The sequence below is a fragment of the Salmo salar genome, chromosome ssa13 (assembly GCF_905237065.1).
Source record: "Salmo salar chromosome ssa13, Ssal_v3.1, whole genome shotgun sequence".
Lineage (NCBI taxonomy): Eukaryota > Metazoa > Chordata > Actinopteri > Salmoniformes > Salmonidae > Salmo > Salmo salar.
The window spans coordinates 95,918,368-95,936,294 of NC_059454.1; the positions used below are offsets into that span (position 1 = coordinate 95,918,368).

The 17,927-nt window shown below is 42.5% G+C and overlaps 1 protein-coding gene across 4 annotated transcripts in view; it reads right to left on the reverse strand.

Annotated features, from left to right (window-relative positions):
- LOC106568278 (phosphatidylinositol transfer protein beta isoform) overlaps positions 1-17,504 on the reverse strand; it is a 36,357-nt gene extending 18,853 nt beyond the window's left edge. For 2 of the 4 annotated variants that reach the window (XM_045692463.1, XM_045692464.1), the window contains exons 1-2: positions 17,419-17,504; positions 5,577-5,607 (exon numbers count right to left, since the gene is read on the reverse strand). In XM_045692463.1, the coding sequence (XP_045548419.1) occupies positions 5,577-5,607; positions 17,419-17,438 (51 nt within the window). In that variant the 5' untranslated portion in view covers positions 17,439-17,504. The remainder of the gene's footprint in view (positions 1-5,576; positions 5,608-17,418) is intronic. The other 2 variants (XM_045692461.1, XM_045692462.1) reach the window with 1 other exon arrangement.
- Positions 17,505-17,927: the final 423 nt, after the last annotated feature.

Below are 17,927 nucleotides of genomic sequence, written 5' to 3' on the forward strand. Positions count from 1 at the left end.
CAGCGTCATCTGGGTTTGGCCGGTGGAGGCAGTCATTGTAAATAATAATTTGTTCTTAACTGACCTGCCTAGTTAACCTGTTTGGGCTAGGGGGCAGTATTTTCACGGCCGGATAAAAAAAACGTACCCGATTTAAACTGGTTACTACTCTTTTCCAGAAATGAGAATATGCATATAATTAGTATATTTGGATAGAAAACACTCTAAAGTTTCTAAAACTGTTTGAATGGTGTCTGTGAGTATAACAGAACTCATATGGCAGGCCAAAACCTGAGAAGATTCCATACAGGAAGTGGCCTGTCTGACCATTTCTGGTCCTTCTGTTGCCTCTCTATCGAAAATACAGTATCTCTACTGTTACGTGACACTTTTTAAGGCTTCCATTGGCTCTCTGAAGGCGCCAGAAAGTGGATTGGGGTGTCTGCTGTCTCTGGGCAAGGTTCAGGAGCTCTGTTTGTGAGTGGTCAGCCTGGTGGCTCAGAGACAGGAGATGCGCGGTCACGAGACTACTCCATTTTTTTCTTCAACTGTTTGAATGAATACAAGGTTGTCCGGTTGGAATATTATCGCTATTTTACGAGGAAAATCACGTAAAAATGTATTTTAAACAGCGTTTGACATGCTTCTAAGTACGGTAAAGGAACATTTTAAAAAAATTGTCACGAAATGCGCCCGCGCGTCACCCTTCGGATAGTGACCTGAACGCACGAACAAAACGGAGGTATTTGGATAATAACTATGGATTATTTGGAACCAAAACAACATTTGTTGTTGAAGTAGAAGTCCTGGGAGTGCATTCTGACGAAGAACAGCAAAGGTAATCCAATTTTTGTAATAGTAATTCTGAGTTTACTGAGCCTCGACGTTGGCGAGTGTCTGAATAGCTAGCCGTGATGGCCGAGCTATGTACTCAGAATATTGCAAAATGTGCTTTTGCCGAAAAGCTATTTTAAAATCTGACACCGCGATTGCATAAAGGAGTTCTGTATCTATAATTCTTAAAATATTGTTATGTATTTTGTGAACGTTTATGCTGAGTAATTTAGTAAATTCACCGGAGGTTTTCGGTGTGTATGCTAGTTCTGAACATCACATGCTAATGTAAAAAGCTGTTTTTTGATATAAATATGAACTTGATTGAACAAAACATGCATGTATTGTATAACAATGTCCTAGGAGTGTCATCTGATGAAGATCATCAAAGGTTAGTGCTGCATTTAGCTGTGGTTTTGGTTTTTGTGACATATATGCTTGCTTTGAAAATATCTGTGTGATTATTTTTGGCAGGGTACTCTCCTGACATAATCTAATGTTTTGCTTTCGCTGAAAAGCCTTTTTGAAATCGGACAACGTGGTTGGATTAACGAGAGTCTTATCTTTCAAATGGTGTAAAATAGTCATATGTTTGAGAAATTGAAGTTACAGCATTTTTGAGGTATTTGTATTTCGCGCCACGCGATTCCACTGGCTGTTGAATAGAGTGGGACGCTGACGTCCCACTGGCCCAGAGAGGTTAAATAAAGGTTAAATAAACATATCAGGACGGAGGTTGTGACTTTATGGGCTAGGAAATCTGTGAATTGTTTGGGGGAGAGCGAGAACATTGACAGTGCTATAGAGAGAGGACCAATTCTGACCCCCCATCCATCCTGTTTTTCTTTAAACAAGACACAGCCGATATTAGCTAAAAATGCCAACATCGGTATCGGCCCTATGCCTAGTTTCATTCCCAACCTAGCCCACAATGTCTGCTGTGTGGATCGAGCAGTCAACAAGTCGAGCAGTCATTTGAAAGAGTAAGAACATTTCAGCGAGACAACTCAAAGGCAAAATCCATTAACGCCAAGATAATGGAATTCATTGCCCTTGACAATCAACCGTTCTCCGTCGTGGGTGATGTTGGCTTTCGCTGACTGGTCGAGCACCGGTACACATTTCCCTACCGGAGTTACACAGTAATAGTGTCACTGCTATTAGCTTCATGACATACTATGGAACGCCGTTTGGGTCTTTGCGTGTCGTTATTTGACGCTTTAAATAAGCTTTTAATTTGACACGTCAAATAACACAGTACTATTATAGAATGTTGTGTGTTCTGAATTTGCATGTGCAAGCCAAGCGCCACCACTACTATCAGTAGCACTGTCAAAGCTGTACAAAAAAGTCTGCAAACAAGCAAACACCTGCCACGAACGATGTGTTTTCAATACCACATTGGTAATAAAGCATTGTTTGTTCGACTGCAACTTCTGGGGTAGCTAGCTAGCTTCCTAGCTAGAACCAATACAACCAGCCTGGAAACAATGACCAGTAGAAACTGCAGTCATTTTCATTATTCTTAGCAATGATTTAGGAATCCTTGTGAGTAAGTATTAGCTAGGTTGCCACTTGTTGTTAGCCTATTGAAATTGAACTTCAGTTCATGAAAATAAATATCTAGCCTGCTACTTAACCATGTTGCCCAAAGCTAACGTTATAAGCAGCCAGTTAGCTTCATCTGGCTAGTGAGGCTCGACCGGACTGGGTTGTGTGTTGTGAAGCTAGCCACAATAAGGATTAGGCGCAATAGTGGAATTTGTGTTTTGCCTTCAAAATAAAGGTACCTCTTTGAAAGTGATAGAGGGGTGGAATCATGCCATTTTTAGACTAGATAATGTTAAACAAGGTTGGAATGTGAAGCAATGAAATGAGGTATCAGTCTACTCGGTGACACCCACAGAACACAACTGTTAAGAGTTTACGCAAATATTAGCGGTGTAGCTCTTTCGCGGGACTGTGACTGTGTGAAATCACCTCCCCAGTCAGCCTATTGTGTGTATTGACATTCATATTGCACTATACAGTTTTACCTAAGGACTGGGGATCAATGAAATGGGGTATCAGTCTACTCAATACCCAAGATATTTTTTCCCCAACGTCCTCCTAAGAGTTACCAGACTCTAAAACATTCACACAGTATTGTTTTTCCTCGGGAATAGTATTCAATACACATAGGTTAACAATAAATGTGGCTCAATTCAAAGTTGTTTCAGAGTCCCGCAATAAGAGCTACAACGCTAATGTTCTCTGGGTGTCACCGAGTAGACTGATAACCCATTTCATTGATCCACAATCCATAGGTAGCCAAGCAGCATACCACCCTGCATCCCACTGCTGGCTTGCATCTGAAGCTAAGCAGGGTTGTTCCTGGTCAGTCCCTGGATGGGAGACCAGATGCTGCTGGAAGTGGTGTTGGAGGGCCAGTAGGAGGCACTCTTTCCTCTGGTCTAAAAAATATCACAATGCCCCAGGGCAGTGACACTGCCCTGTGTAGGGTGCAGTCTTTCTGATGGGACGTTAAACGGGTGTCCTGACTCTCTGAGGTCACTAAAGATCCCATTGCACTTATCGTAAGAGTAGGGGTGTTAGCCAGGACACCGGGGTTAAATTCTAATCTGGCCCTCATACCATCTCAGCCCCAGCTTACAATTGGCTCATTCATCCCTGGAACTATTCCCCAGGTCGTTGCTGTAAATGACAATGTGTTCTCAGTCAACTTACCTGGTTAAAAAATAGGTAAGGCTGTACAGTGAAATAAGTATGCCCCCAATGCAATTCTAAAGTATAATATTGCAAATGATTGTTGATTTTATATAAACAACATTCCAACCTCGTTTAGCATGATCTATTCAATTATGGCATAATTCTACTATTTGTGTCAATGACATACTTTTATTTTGAAGGCTAACCGCAAAGTCCTCTGATGCGGCTAATCCTTATTGTGGCTAGCTTCACATAGATGGGTCCGACCACCATTCATCAAATAAGAACGGTCTTATAAATTAGAGATATTTTAGATGACACCTAGCTAACTATATAGCTACTGAAACTGACTGTCATTTTGCTATGTTTTTGGGGAAGAACATTGTTTGCATCCATGAGCTAGCTAGCTTTTTTTTTTTAATGACCAGCACTGTAGGTGCGCGAGACAACTTTGCCAGCATCATAGCATACTATCGATGAATCGTTGTGACATATGAAATGAACAACGAAACAGCACATCAAGGAAGTGAAAGAAATAGGTTGTGATTATGTTTTACTGGTAATGGGGACATACTTAAATGCCAACAAAATAACTTTTTGGTCAGTGCGGGGTGTGTGTGTGTAACCTGTATTTAACTAGGCAAGTCAGTTAAGAACAAATCCTTATTTACAATAACGGCCTACCCCGGGCCAAACCCGGACGACGCTGGGCCAATTGTGCGCAGCCCTATGGGACTCCCAATCACGGCCAGATGTGATACAGCCTGGATTCTAACCAGGGACTGTAGTGACGCCTCTTGCACTGAGATGCAGTGCCTTAGACCACTGCGTCCATGTGTGTTAACTATTTAACTGTACTAGAATGCTTAAAAGGAGGTTAAAATTGTAAATATCGGTTATCGGTATCATTTTTTTTGGCAAGGAAAATATTGGATATCAGTATCGGCCAAAAATGTCATATCGGTGCATCACTAACACAGGGTTCCACTTAAGGGACAAGAGATGACGAATGGAGAGTCTCAGATAAACTGGAACCGTGGGTCAGTGGCTGCAATGTATCTGGCTTGATTGGAATTGATTCCAAGGGAGAGAGAGGGAGGAAGGAAGATAGAGAGAAAGCATTCTGCCGCATCTTATGAGGTCTGACCTGCTGTTCTACAGGCTGGGCTCGTCAATCCCAGTCACAGACCTACTGTTTCTCTAGAGTCTAAAAAACAAAGGTCAGAGGTATGCTTAACATCTAGGTGTGAATTGCTGGTGGCTGAAATTAAATTGCAACACTATAAATCTAATGCTTTGTTTGATACCCTGGGCTCATCTAGAGGTAACAGGGAAGGTGCACAGCTAGACTAATGGAATTTTACATGAGCATCTACAACTCTGCCTGGGGGTCAATAAAGGCCAACTTACTCCATATCATTAATATATTTAACAACTATAGTAGTTGGAATTACAACCACACATTTTAGTCATTTAGCAGACACTTATCCAGAGTGACTTACAGGACCAATTAGGGTTAAGTGCCTTGCTCTAGGGAACATCTACAGATTTTTCACCTAGTTCACTCGGGGATTTGAACCAGCAACCTTTAGTTTATTTACCCAACTCTCTTTTAACTGCTGGGACACCTGCCGCCCTGAGGGAAATCTTTACATGGAGGTTAGGTGATTGAATCGTCTCCTTCAGTTAGTGGAGCCTGACTCTTTGGGTAAATAGCCTTTACTGTCAGGATAAATTGACCCCTCCAGGCTGATGACGTTACAGCTGTCACACTGAGTACTGCACTAAAACCTTTATGGGCTGCTGCTGTTACATCGCATCTCTCAAGGCTGGAGTAAAAACACTGACGGCAGCATGACCCCGAGAAATAAGGGGAAATGGAATGCAGTGGAGAGAAAGACATGTCTGACAAATAGCTTCTCAGAAGAAGGTAATATCAAGGCAAACAGCATTTATGACCTGCTTTCATGCATGTGCAGACTTGCATGAAAGCAGGAAACTAGCACAAAAAAATGGGGTGGTGTGTATGTGGGTAATGACTTCGTGTTACTCACCTCTTGCACAGAGATCGGTAGGATCACGCGGCTGTGAGAGAGTAAAAAAACCATCAGCAAACAGAAGAAATAAACTTTCTACCTGTGTCACACAAAGAGACCAAAAGCCATTCTCTTGCAGTACACAACAACTCATGCCTCAGGCAGGTTGGCATTTATTGGGAGGAATCTTATCCTGGAGGCAGCCCTGCAGGGTAGTCACTAGCTGGCCTAGACACAAAGCCATAACATCTAACCCTAACCACACTGCTAACCTTATGCCTTACATACAAATAAATCATTAAAACAAAAATGAGCTGTTTTAAACGGTACAGCCAAGACTCATCCCAATAAAATGTCCACCTGCACACCTCAGCCTGACTTGGCTGAGTTCAACCAGAGCCAGGAGTGACCTCCAGTAACCCCACACATAGTGAGACTTGTCTGTTCATCATCTAGACCACTGAGCTGAACATATTCTATTAGGGAGGAACTACAATGAACTGACAATTTCTCCAGACAGTTGACTTCAGTTGAACATTTAGTTTAGGTGCTTGTTCAGGGGGTTGAAGAGATGGGCCTACACAGTGCTTTCCAATGCTCAAGCCCTTCGGGAATAGTTTACGTCCTAGCTATATCCCCCAACTGTATTACCTAGGCCGATAGCTGCTTCCTCCATTTACCTCACCTCCTATAGCAGCTTCCCCCATATGTAAACACGGGGGCAGCATATGCAGTTGAAGTCAGAAGTTTACATACACCTTAGCCAAATACATTTAAACTCTGTTTTTCACAATTCCTGACATTTAATCCTAGTAAAAATTCCCTGTCTTAGGTCAGTTAGGATCACCACTTTATTTTAAGAATGTGAAATGTAAGAAAAATAGTAGAGAGAAGGATTTACTTCAGCTTCTATTTCTTTCATCACATTCCCTGTTGGTCAGAAGTTTACATACACTCAATTAGTATTTGGTAGCATTGCCTTTAAATTGTTTAACTTGGGTCAAACGTTTCAGGTAGCCTTCCACAAGTTTCCCACAATAAGTTGGATGAATTTTGGCCCATTCCTCCTGACAGAGCTGGTGTAACTGAGTCAGGTTTGTAGGCCTCTTTGCTTGCACACGCTTGGGGTCATTGTCCATTTGGAAGACCCATTTGCGACCAAGCTTTAACTTCCTGACTGATGTCTTGAGATGTTGCTTCCATATATTCACATAATTTTCCTGCCTCATGATGCCATCTATTTTGTGAAGTGCACCAGTCCCTCCTGCAGCAAAGCCCCCCCACGACATGATGCTGCCACCCCCGTGCTTCACGGTTGGGATGGTGTTCTTCGGCTTGCAAGCCTCCCCCCTTTTCCTCCAAACATAATGGGCATTATGGCCAAACAGTTCTATTTTTGTTTCATCAGACCAGAGGACATTTATCCAAAAAGTCTGACCTTTGTCCCCATGTGCAGTTGCAAACCGTAGTCTGGCTTTTTTATGGTGGTTTTGGAGCAGTGGCTTCTTCCTTGCTGAGCGGCCTTTCAGGTTATATCGATATAGTAGGACTCGTTTTACTGCGGATATAGATACTTTTGTACCCGTTTCCTCCAGCATCTTCACACGGTCCTTTGCTGTTGTTCTGGGATTGATTCACACTTATCGCACCAAAGTACGTTCATCTCTAGGAGACAGAACGCGTCTCCTTCCTGAGCGGTATGACAGCTGCGTGGTCCCATGGTGTTTATACTTACGTACTATTGTTTGTACAAATGAACGTGGCACCTTCAGGCGTTTGGATATTGGTCCCAAGGATCAACCAGACTTGTGGAGGTCTACAATTTTTTTCCCCTGAGGTCTTGGCTGATTTCTTTGGATTTCCCCATGATGTCAAGCAAAGAGGCACTGAGTTTGAAGGTAGGCCTTGAAATACATCCACAGGTACACCTCCAATTGACTCAAATGATGTCAATTAGCCTATCAGAAGCTTCTAAAGCCATTACATCATTTTCTGTAATTTTCCAAGCTGTTTGAATGCACAGTCAACTTAGTGTATGTAAATTTCTGACCCACTGGAATTGTGATACAGTGAATTATATGTGAAATAATCTGTCTGTAAACAATTGTTGGAAAAGTTACTTGTGTCATGCACAAAGTAGATGTCCTAACCGATTTGCCAAAAGTATAGTTTGTTAACAAGAAATTTGTGGAGTGGTTGAAAAACGAGTTTTAATGACTCCAACCTAAGTGTATGTAAACTTCTGACTTCAACTGTATGTGTGTCTGTGCCCGTGTGTCGTTTAATACTCCAACCTAATTATTCTTCTACCACAGTCTGTTTATTTTAACTCCACCTAATTATGTACTTGACTTCACTTATGTTCTCTTATAATCTCCCTAGACTTCAACTGTACCTTGCACAGCTTTTTCTTTCTTTAGTAAATGCCTTCATTTCTTTTTTTGTACTTTTTACCCTTTTTTTCTACCCAATTTCATGGTATCCAATTGGTAGTTACAGTCTTGTCTCATCGCTACAACTCCCGGACGGACTCAGGAGAGGTCGAAGGTCGAGAGCCATGCGTCCTCCGAAACACCACCCTGCCAAACCGCACAGCTTCTTGACACACTGCTCGCTTAACCCGGAAGCCAGCCGCACCAATGTGTCGGAGGAAACCGTACAGCTGGCAACCGAAGCCATAAGGAGTCGCTAGAGCGCGATGGGACAAGGACATCCCAGCCGGCCAAACTCTCCCCAAACCTGGACGCCGCTGGGCCAATTGTGCGCTGCCTGGGTCTCCCGGTCTCGGCCAACTGCAACACAGCCCGGGATTGAACCCATATCTGTAGTGACGTCTCTAGCACTGCGATGCAGGGCCACCACTCGGGAGGCTCCATTTCCATCTATAGTATAGGGCAACTCCACGGTAACAGTGGAATGAAGTGATGCTGAGACTCACATTTTTCACTTTGAAAATGTCAAACAAAAACCAATGATTGCAAAGTTAAATCATACAACTCTATGTACAAGGACTACTTCTAACAATTTCCAGAGACATTTTCACAAAAACACATTTTCTTGAAGAACAATGCAGATGCAAAGTTGATTAACAGAATGACAGGTTTGTGCTGTTGGTGCCGTCATTCTGTTACTAAGCTTTGTATCTGTACTCTTCTTCTAGTAAATGTGTTTTTGTAACATTTTCACTGGAAATTGTTAAAAGTTGTCCTTTTGCATATAGTTTGTTTAGCTTTGCAATCATTGGTTTTTATTTGGCATACATTTTGAAGTGAAAAAACAGTTTCAGCATCACGCTGTTACCGTGGAATTGCCTCCTTCACACTGAAGGCCCTGAGCGCCTGGACAGCCAGCCAGCAAACCCCAGACAAACACACTACTAATCCCACCAATCCACTGAATGAGACAGTAGAGATGGGATCCACCCACAGAGAGATGGAGACCCATCTATTCTAGTCTGGGTTCCAAGGTCCAGGAGAGGCCTAGTTTTGCCAGGCGTAACAACAGTTCTCTCAGGTGGAACTACAGAACAGCAACAGTCTGTCACAGTGTGGGTCAGGAGTCTGGAGGGAAGGCATGGGGGAGTCATGATGGCAGAGCACAGGCACCCTTAGTGAGGTCAGAAACAAAACGGATGCGTCTGGTTTTCAGGGGAAATGGAAAGAGAGCCTGTGACCCGACTTCGCTTTTGGATGTTAACAAGGTGACACTCCAATTTAACTCCTCCTCCGCATTTACTGGATTGAACAGCCAGCAGAAAACATTCCCAGTTTCCTTTCCTGATGGGGTTGCAAAAATAAAGACAAAAACATGTGTCAAACATATTTTTCAGTGGCAATTGACGAGACGATAACTGCCTAAATAGACCCAGAAAAAAAAAAACGAAATGAAAACATTTGTATTTCTGTTGACGAAAACAAGACGAGACTAAATTCTCTGTGACTCAAATCTGACTAGTAAATGGACTGGACAATAGTTTTTGGAGAGATTGAACCGTTCTCTAATCTGGCGGCAACACGTCACTGTTGCAAATAAGGCACACGCTCCCGGGAGAAAAAGGGGGAAACGTTAGGACCCACTTTACTTATCGTGTCGATTCAAACAAGACAGAATGCAACGTTTCCACGGTAGAAGACAAGCAATGTTAACATATGTTTCTCGTGCCAATAAAGCCACTCGAATTGAATTGACAGCGTTTGCACCCACAAATTGACAGGGGGAAAAATGTGACCCCGCGCCAGAACGAACCAGTTGCGTTTTGATTTCCAAGGGCGTGCCAGTTTTTTTCACCGGATCGCCTGTGTGCACGCGCTTGCGCGCATTTTCTAAAATCGGTATAACAGTAGCCTAAAGAGCATAGGCACCTGATGAGTTTCTGGTTTGGGGAAGCTTACAATTTATCCTACCAATTGTACCGATCTGCGTGCAAATTAAGATATTTTTTATATGGATATTTTCATGGAACAGTTTCGTTTCTCATAATCATGGTCACGTGGCTAATCATACACATCTGAAGTAAAATGCTAAAAATCTAAAAGTATAAATTAAACTATGGAGAAAGCACTACTCTCTGCCATATGTACACATTGATACACTGTGGTCCATTGGCAGCTAAAGAAATGAGTGCATAGCACTCCAAGATGGCCTACAGGCCAATGCTGCAGTAGGCATATACCTTCCATTGTCAACTAAGTAAAATACATAGGCCGAAAAATAAAAACAGCAGAAAATATCCTGATGAAAATTCAGGTTATTTCAAATCACATTCATCTCTCTCCTCCGCCTGTCTGCCTCCCTTTCTATCGGTCTCGACTTGAGCTATTACTAGCGTAGTTCAAAATTGTAACACATCACAGGGTCCGGCCAGAAGCTGTCGCTAACGAATTAGCAACATTGTATCAACTAGCCTATTCTGGGCCCTCAAAGTTTCCTGCGCCAGTGAGCTCCGGACAGAAAGCTGTTTTTTTCATGCCGTTTCCACTGGATATATGGGATCATAAGATCATGATATTTTGCTTTTTCACACCGAGGCTTGGTGATTAATAGAAGCCGGGAGTGTTGGAAATATTTTTCAAATAATGATGAACTATCATTCGCAATGGATGTAAAAAAAAAAAATGACTTTGTTGACTTGTGTGAGCCGAAGAAAAAATGTGTTGTAAGTGGCGAGTTCCAAAATGGCCACTTTCCTACATATGCATGCATTCTGGAGAGAGACGCACCACATCTTCATGGTGCGTCTCTCTCCAGCAAACTTAACATGTGTAAATATTTGTATTAACATAACAAGATTCAACAACTGAGACAAACTGAACAAGTTCCACAGACATGTGACTAACAGAAATTGAATAATGTGTTCCTGAACAAAGGGGGCGGGGGTCAAAATCAAAAGTAACAGTCAGTATCTGGTGTGGCCACCAGCTGCATTAAGTACTGCAGTGCATCTCCTCCTCATTGACTGCACCAGATTTGCCCGTTCTTGCTGTGAGATGTTACCCCACTCTTCCACCAAGGGACCTGCAAGTTCCCAGACATTTCTGCGGGGGAATGGCCCTAGCCCTCACCCTCCGATCCAACAGGTCCCAGACGTGCTCAATGGGATTGAGATCCGGGCTCTTCGCCGGCCATGGCAGGACACTGACATTCCCGTCTTGCAGGAAGGGAGGATGTCTTCCCTGTAACGCACAGCATTGAGATTGCCTGCAATGAGAACAAGCTCAGTCCGATGATGCTGTGACACACCGCCCCAGACCATGACGGACCCCTCCACCTTCAAACCGCTCCAGAGTACAGGCCTCGGTGTAACGCTCATTCCTTCGACGATAAACGTGAATCCGACCATAACCCCTGGTGAGACAAAACGGCGACTCGTCAGTGAAGAGCACTTTTTGCCAGTCCTGTCTGGTCCACCGACGGTGGGTTTGTGCCCATAGGCGACATTGTTGCCGGTGATGTCTGGTGAGGACCTGCCTTACAACAGGCCTACAAGCCCTCAGTCCAGCCTATTGCGGACAGTTTGAGCACTGATGGAGGGATTGTGCGTTCCTGGTGTAACTGGGGCAGTTGTTGTTGCCCTCCTGTACCTGTCCCGCAGGTGTGATGTTTGGATGTACCGATCCTGTGCAGGTGTTGTTACACGTGGTCTGCCACTGCGAGGACGATCAGCTGTCCGTCCTGTCTCCCTGTAGCGCTGTCTTAGGCATCTCACAGTACGGACATTGCAATTTATTGCCCTGGCCACATCTGCAGTCCTCATGCCTCCTTGCAGCATGCCTAAGGCACGTTCACACAGATGAGCAGGGACCCTGGGCATCTTTCTTTTGGTGTTTTTCAGAGTCAGTAGAAAGGCCTCTTTAGTGTCCTAAGTTTTCATAATTGTGACCTTAATTCCCTACCGTCTGTAAGCTGTTAGTGTCTTAACGACCGTTCCACAGGTGCATGTTTATTCATTGTTTATGGTTCATTGAACAAGCATGGGAAACAGTGTTTAAACCCTTTACAATGAAGATCTGTGAAGTTATTTGGATTTTTACCAATTATCTTTGAAAGACAGGGTCCTGAAAAAGGGACTTTTCTTTTTTTGCTGAGTTTAGTAGAATTATGCCATACTTTTTTTTTGAAGGCTAACAGCAAAGTCCACTATTGTGGCTAATCCTTATTGTGGCTAGCTTCACATAGATGGGTCCGACCACCATTAATCAAATAAAAACAGTCTTATAAATTAGGATTATTTTAGATGACACTATAGTTAGCTAGCTAACTATAGCTACTGAAACTGATTGTCATTTTGCTATGTTTTTGGGGAAGAACATTGTTTGCATCCATGAGCTAGCTGGCTTTTTTTTTTAAATGACCAGCACTGTAGGTGCGCGAGACAACTTTACTAGCATCATAACATACGTATCGATGAATCGTTGTGACATATGAAATGCGAGTGATAGTGTAATCAATGTGTAATAACTACGTAACAAATTCATCAACGCGTTAAATTATTATGTGAGGTGGTCATATTCTGGTCCTGATTGGTCAACATGCTTATCTACTGGTCATTGTTTTATTTTGTGATACGCAAAGACCCAAACGGCATTCCATATAAATCCTGGTTGAGAATGAAACGACTGAACAAATGAAATAGGTTTTGATATTGTTTTACTGTTAATGGGGGACATACGTAAAAGCCAACAAAACTTTTTGGTCAGTGTGGGGTGTGTGTGTGTAACCTGTATTTAACTAGGCAAGTCAGTTAAGAACAAATTCTTATTTACAATGACGACCTACCCTGGCCAAACCTGGACGACGCTGGGCCAATTGTGCACCGCCATATGGGCCTCCCAATCACGGCCGGATGTGATACAGCCTGGAATCGAACCAGGGACTGTAGTGACGCCTCTTGCGCTGAGATGCAGTGCCTTAGACTGCTGCGTCCGTGTGTGTTAACTATTTAACTGTACTAGAATGCTTAAAAGGAGGCTAAAATGTTAAATATCGGTATAATTTTTTGGGGTGAGGAAAATATTGGATATTGGTATTGGCCAATGTTATATAGGTGTATCACTAACAGACCACTTCTTATGACAGAACTTTGATTACAATATATTTAGAGTATCTCAAGCGGCAGACTCCGACGACTTAGTTGCTTTTTGCGACCCTTTGACTTGGCTGTGGAAGTAAAATATTGAATTGGTCGCATCAATACCAGCTAAACATTCATTACATGGTCCTCACTTAATAGTTTCAAAACGTTATATGTTTGGCAGCTATAACCATGATTTGATCAAACAGTAAAGTGCATTATCCTCACTATTCTTTTATTGAAAGTGTATGCCCAGTCGTTGAGGACTGCTGCTGTGATGAGCAAGCCCCTCTCTCTCTCCCCCAATGTCCACTCTGGGAGAGAGAAAAAAAGGCTTCTGATTATATAACATTTCAAAATCCAATTGCGTGAAATGCATAACTTTGGAAGCAACTACTGTTGTTCTCAGCTTTGTGTGGGTATATATTTTTATCATCTCTTAATATTGAGCTCAATTAGCCCAAAAATAAATTAGCCTATGATATTAGTACACATAAAAAGGTGTGTTCGTAAATTCACTCTGGCTATCTACTCCAATTTCGGAGCACTCATTTGAGTGTGCCAGAGCGCAGAATAACTGATGAATTTACGAACGCACAACACCTGTTGAATATTGCCGGTGTCAGTGAACCTTGGCGAAAAAAAAAACATATTTAAATTGTTGCCAGCAGCACAGGTACAGTCCCTAACGCTCTAGATAACATGAGAACAGCCTAACCTGCTCTGCTAGGGCAAGTAAAATGGTCAGAGTGAGGTCTTCTCTCATTTGTGTCTGCAAATAGCTAGCAAGCTAACCAACTTTAGCCAGTTAGCTTAGATGCTTGACTGCGGTTGAGGTCAGAATGCTCGGATCAACCCTACTCCTCGGCCAGAGCGTCCCGTGTGTGCTCTGAACACTCAGAGAGCGAAATGCTCTGAATTTCCTAACAGAATCTGACAAGGCTCTGAATTTACAACCAGAGCGCACTGACACACTGGAGGCAATTTCCGAACGCACCCAAAGATGTAGGTAAATTAATCTCTGTTGAACAACAAAACTCAAATTCTGGTGCCCTATTTTAACAGTAAAATATAACAATAGCCTAATTGTCAACCCACAATTCATGACAATCACTGGATTAGCTAGCACATCAAAATATCTTGAATCATGCATTCCTGCTTGGACGCATTTCTTGAATAGCCTACCATCTCAGTAGTATATTACAGTCTAATGCACTGTGAATGAATTTACAAGGTGATTACAATTTTTATCTATTGCGTGATGCCGCCTGAAAAAATTGGTGCGACCAAATCATGTGCGGGGGCCACCAGCTGTAAAAGTTAGTGGCAACAGAGCCACCGGGGGGAAATGTTAGTCTGGAGCACTGTCAAGGTGTGTTCTTCTGCCCATTTGAAGAGAATCATGCAATAGATTGTTATACTTTTCTGCATGTTGGTAGGACAATGCGGTTTGTACACATGGAAGTCAGTGTTTTATGTTTACTATAGGTTAATGAGGCAAAAATGTGATGACTAAAATTAAAGGACATTTCATTGACTAAAACAGCCCACTGTGTCATTTTGACAATAACTAGACTAAATCATTATTCAAATAATAAATGCGACCAAGACTTAATTATATTTGTCAAAATGACTAAGACTAGACTAAGTCTAAAAAAATAGCACTCATTAAACAGACAGGAACGCTACCATGCTCTCTCTCTAAGAACAACAATATGAACAAGCCTCGTTCTGGGCCATAAGAGACGAGCACAACTTATCCTCTGAAAATCATTCTCTTAACTCCATATTCCAAATCCATGTAGGGTAAACTAGTCCCGACTGGCCAACTCCCAACCAAACCCTTATGGAAAGCAGTCAAACCATGATGTATCTTTTTATTTCTCAAAAACAAACAGAATCCAAGCAGTGGCTGAAACAAATCACGATTCTGTCATAGGTGAGAGTCAATCTCGATCCTCTACAAAATTCAGAGGTTATTCAAAGTTAGTCGAGTCCAGCACAGTAACACTCTCCAGGTTGACATTTCAGTGATAAAGAGACATGTTAAATTTACTTGGATAGTGTGCTGTGCTTTACACACCAGGTCAATTGATGAAACACAAACTACTGTGCCCACTGCAATACAACATACTGGTTCTAGATATTAGTGCAATTACAAGCCCTAGCTATGGTAACTGAATTCCCACAGACATCGTCATAAAACATGATATGGGAAAGCACAGAGCCGGCTGCATGGAAGACCTTTGGAAAATGCAAATAGATGTATTGATCTTTTAGTCATGTTCCCAGTGGTGTCACTCCTATGTCACCTGAGGGAGTATCAGATAAACCAGCTGACTGTTCTGTCCCCACCCATAAACCTCAGAGGAAATAGGCACCGCTTTAGTTGTCTTGACAACTGATAGGTGATGTGTCCTGTGCCACCCGGAGCAAAACTACAGTACACACACAACTTGAGCCTGGGTCTGTAGGGGTATGAAGTAATTTAATTATAGACAACCCTAAATCAAATCTGGATGACACACTTGAACAGTCATTGCACTCTTGACCAATAGGTCAGGAATGTCTTGGGCAGCTAAAGATGCACATATTAACATTTTTGAAACAGCATTGAGCAATACAGGGTGGAGGGGGGATTTATTGGCATTGTACTTAAGGTTGGAAGCTAGCTATATTTGGTTGCCATGAAAACCACTGCAGCTGAAGTAACGAGCCTGAGCTGTTAAATTAAGACAAACCAGGCAGGGAAACCCGGGAAATCAGACGGGGCTAAGCCTCTGCAAGTTCGGCGATGTCATTTACAAAATAGCCTCCAACACTCTACTCAACAAATTGGATGCAGTCTATCACAGTGCCATCCGTTTTGTCACCAAAGCCCCATATACTACCCACCACTGCGACCTGTACGCTCTCGTTGGCTGGTCCTCGCTTCATACTCGTCGCCAAACCCACTGGTTCCAGGTCATCTACAAGACCTTGCTAGGTAAAGTTCCGCCTTATCTCAGCTCACTGGTCACCATAGCAGCACGCGCTCCAGCAGGTATATCTCTCTGGTCACCCCCAAAGCCAATTCCTCCTTTGGCCGCCTCTCCTTCCAGTTCTCTGCTGCCAATGACTGGAACGAACTACAAAAATCTCTGAAACTGGAAACACTTATCTCCCTCACTAGCTTTAAGCACCAGCTGTCAGAGCAGCTCAAAGAGCACCTGTACATAGCCCATCTATAAATAGCCCAAACAATTACCTCATCCCCTACTGTATTTATCTATTTTGCTCCTTTGCACACCAGTATTTCTACTTTGCACATTCACCTACTGCAAATCTACTATTCCAGTGTTTTACTTGCTATATTGTATTTACCTCGCCACCGTGGCCTTTTTATTGCCTTTACCTCCCATCTCACCTCATTTGCTCACATTGTACATAGACTTATTCTTCTACTGTATTATTGACTGTAAGTTTGTTTTACTCCATGTGTAACTCTGTGTTGTTGTATGTGTCGAACTGCTTTGCTTTATCTTGTCCAGGTCGCAGTTGTAAATGAGAACTTGTTCTCATCTTGCCTACCTGGTTAAATAAAGGTGAAATAAAAAATAAATAAATAAATAAAGAGTTGCATGTTTCGCCAGGAAAGACAGGCTGAACACAACACGGTCTAAAAATAACGGGCTAGCTAGTAGTAATTAGCTTAAGTGTCATGCATGGTGTATGTTAGCCACCCGACCTGATCAATTACCTTACGTGCTTGCTAGCTTGTGAACGATTTACATGGATACAGTAGCTAACTACCGTTAGTTAGCGTGGTAGTTTGTGTCCCGCATTACCTGCCATTTGAATTGCATGGTCTTTTCCATTGCGCATAAACATTTCACTGACAATATCTATTCTTGTCTAAACGGAGGTGGAACCTTGATAATGTCACTCACGAGACCTACCTAAACTTATGGCACCATGTTGGCTAACTAGCTAGTTAACATCTATTCTCAATGTATAGGTGTAAAGACAAATAGTTAACTAGCTAGCTAACAGGCTCCCTCCATTAAGATTCATTCAAAGCTAGCATGCTAGAAACCTAGCTAGCTATCGCTGCTGTCTAGGCCTAAACACCGGTATCATGAATCCACATCCTGATCCACCAGGACCAGAACGCTCACAATTTCCTCTCATCTTCCAGAAATACACTGACATGAGACAACAAAAAAATGTTCTTTTAAAGTATTGCCACATCGACTCAATAAATTGCATATTAATATACGACGAAATTAGATTTCAAATAGTTCAACTCACTATTCCTTGATAAGCACCATCTTCTCCTACCGGGCTGCGGCTGCGCAAGGCTGGAGACGTCATCCGAAATGATCAACAAATTGTTTACCGCCCACGAAAGTCGTCGATTGGTCTGAACTTGCACACCTTGCAAACTGTGCACCAGTGAGGTGAGGTGGGATGTGGAATGGATATGGATGGGACCATGAATACGTTTTGGTATTCTTCGTGATCAATAACATGTTCGATTGTAATATGTGTGTGATATATGGCTCTGGTTCGAACCATAACAATTTCAAGTTTTACTGAATAATATACTTTTCAAATGACAGTACAGATAGAGGGTACTTTTCTAAACCTAATTACTATCTCAATATTGATAATGCAATTATTACATTTCCATAACGAAAATCTGTAGGTGGATTTTGCTCTAAAGAACCAGGATTTCATCAGCTAAGTCCTCACCTCCAACAAGTATCATCACAGCTACATCCCATTCCATCTCTTACTGATATGGCAAGCTTGTTCAA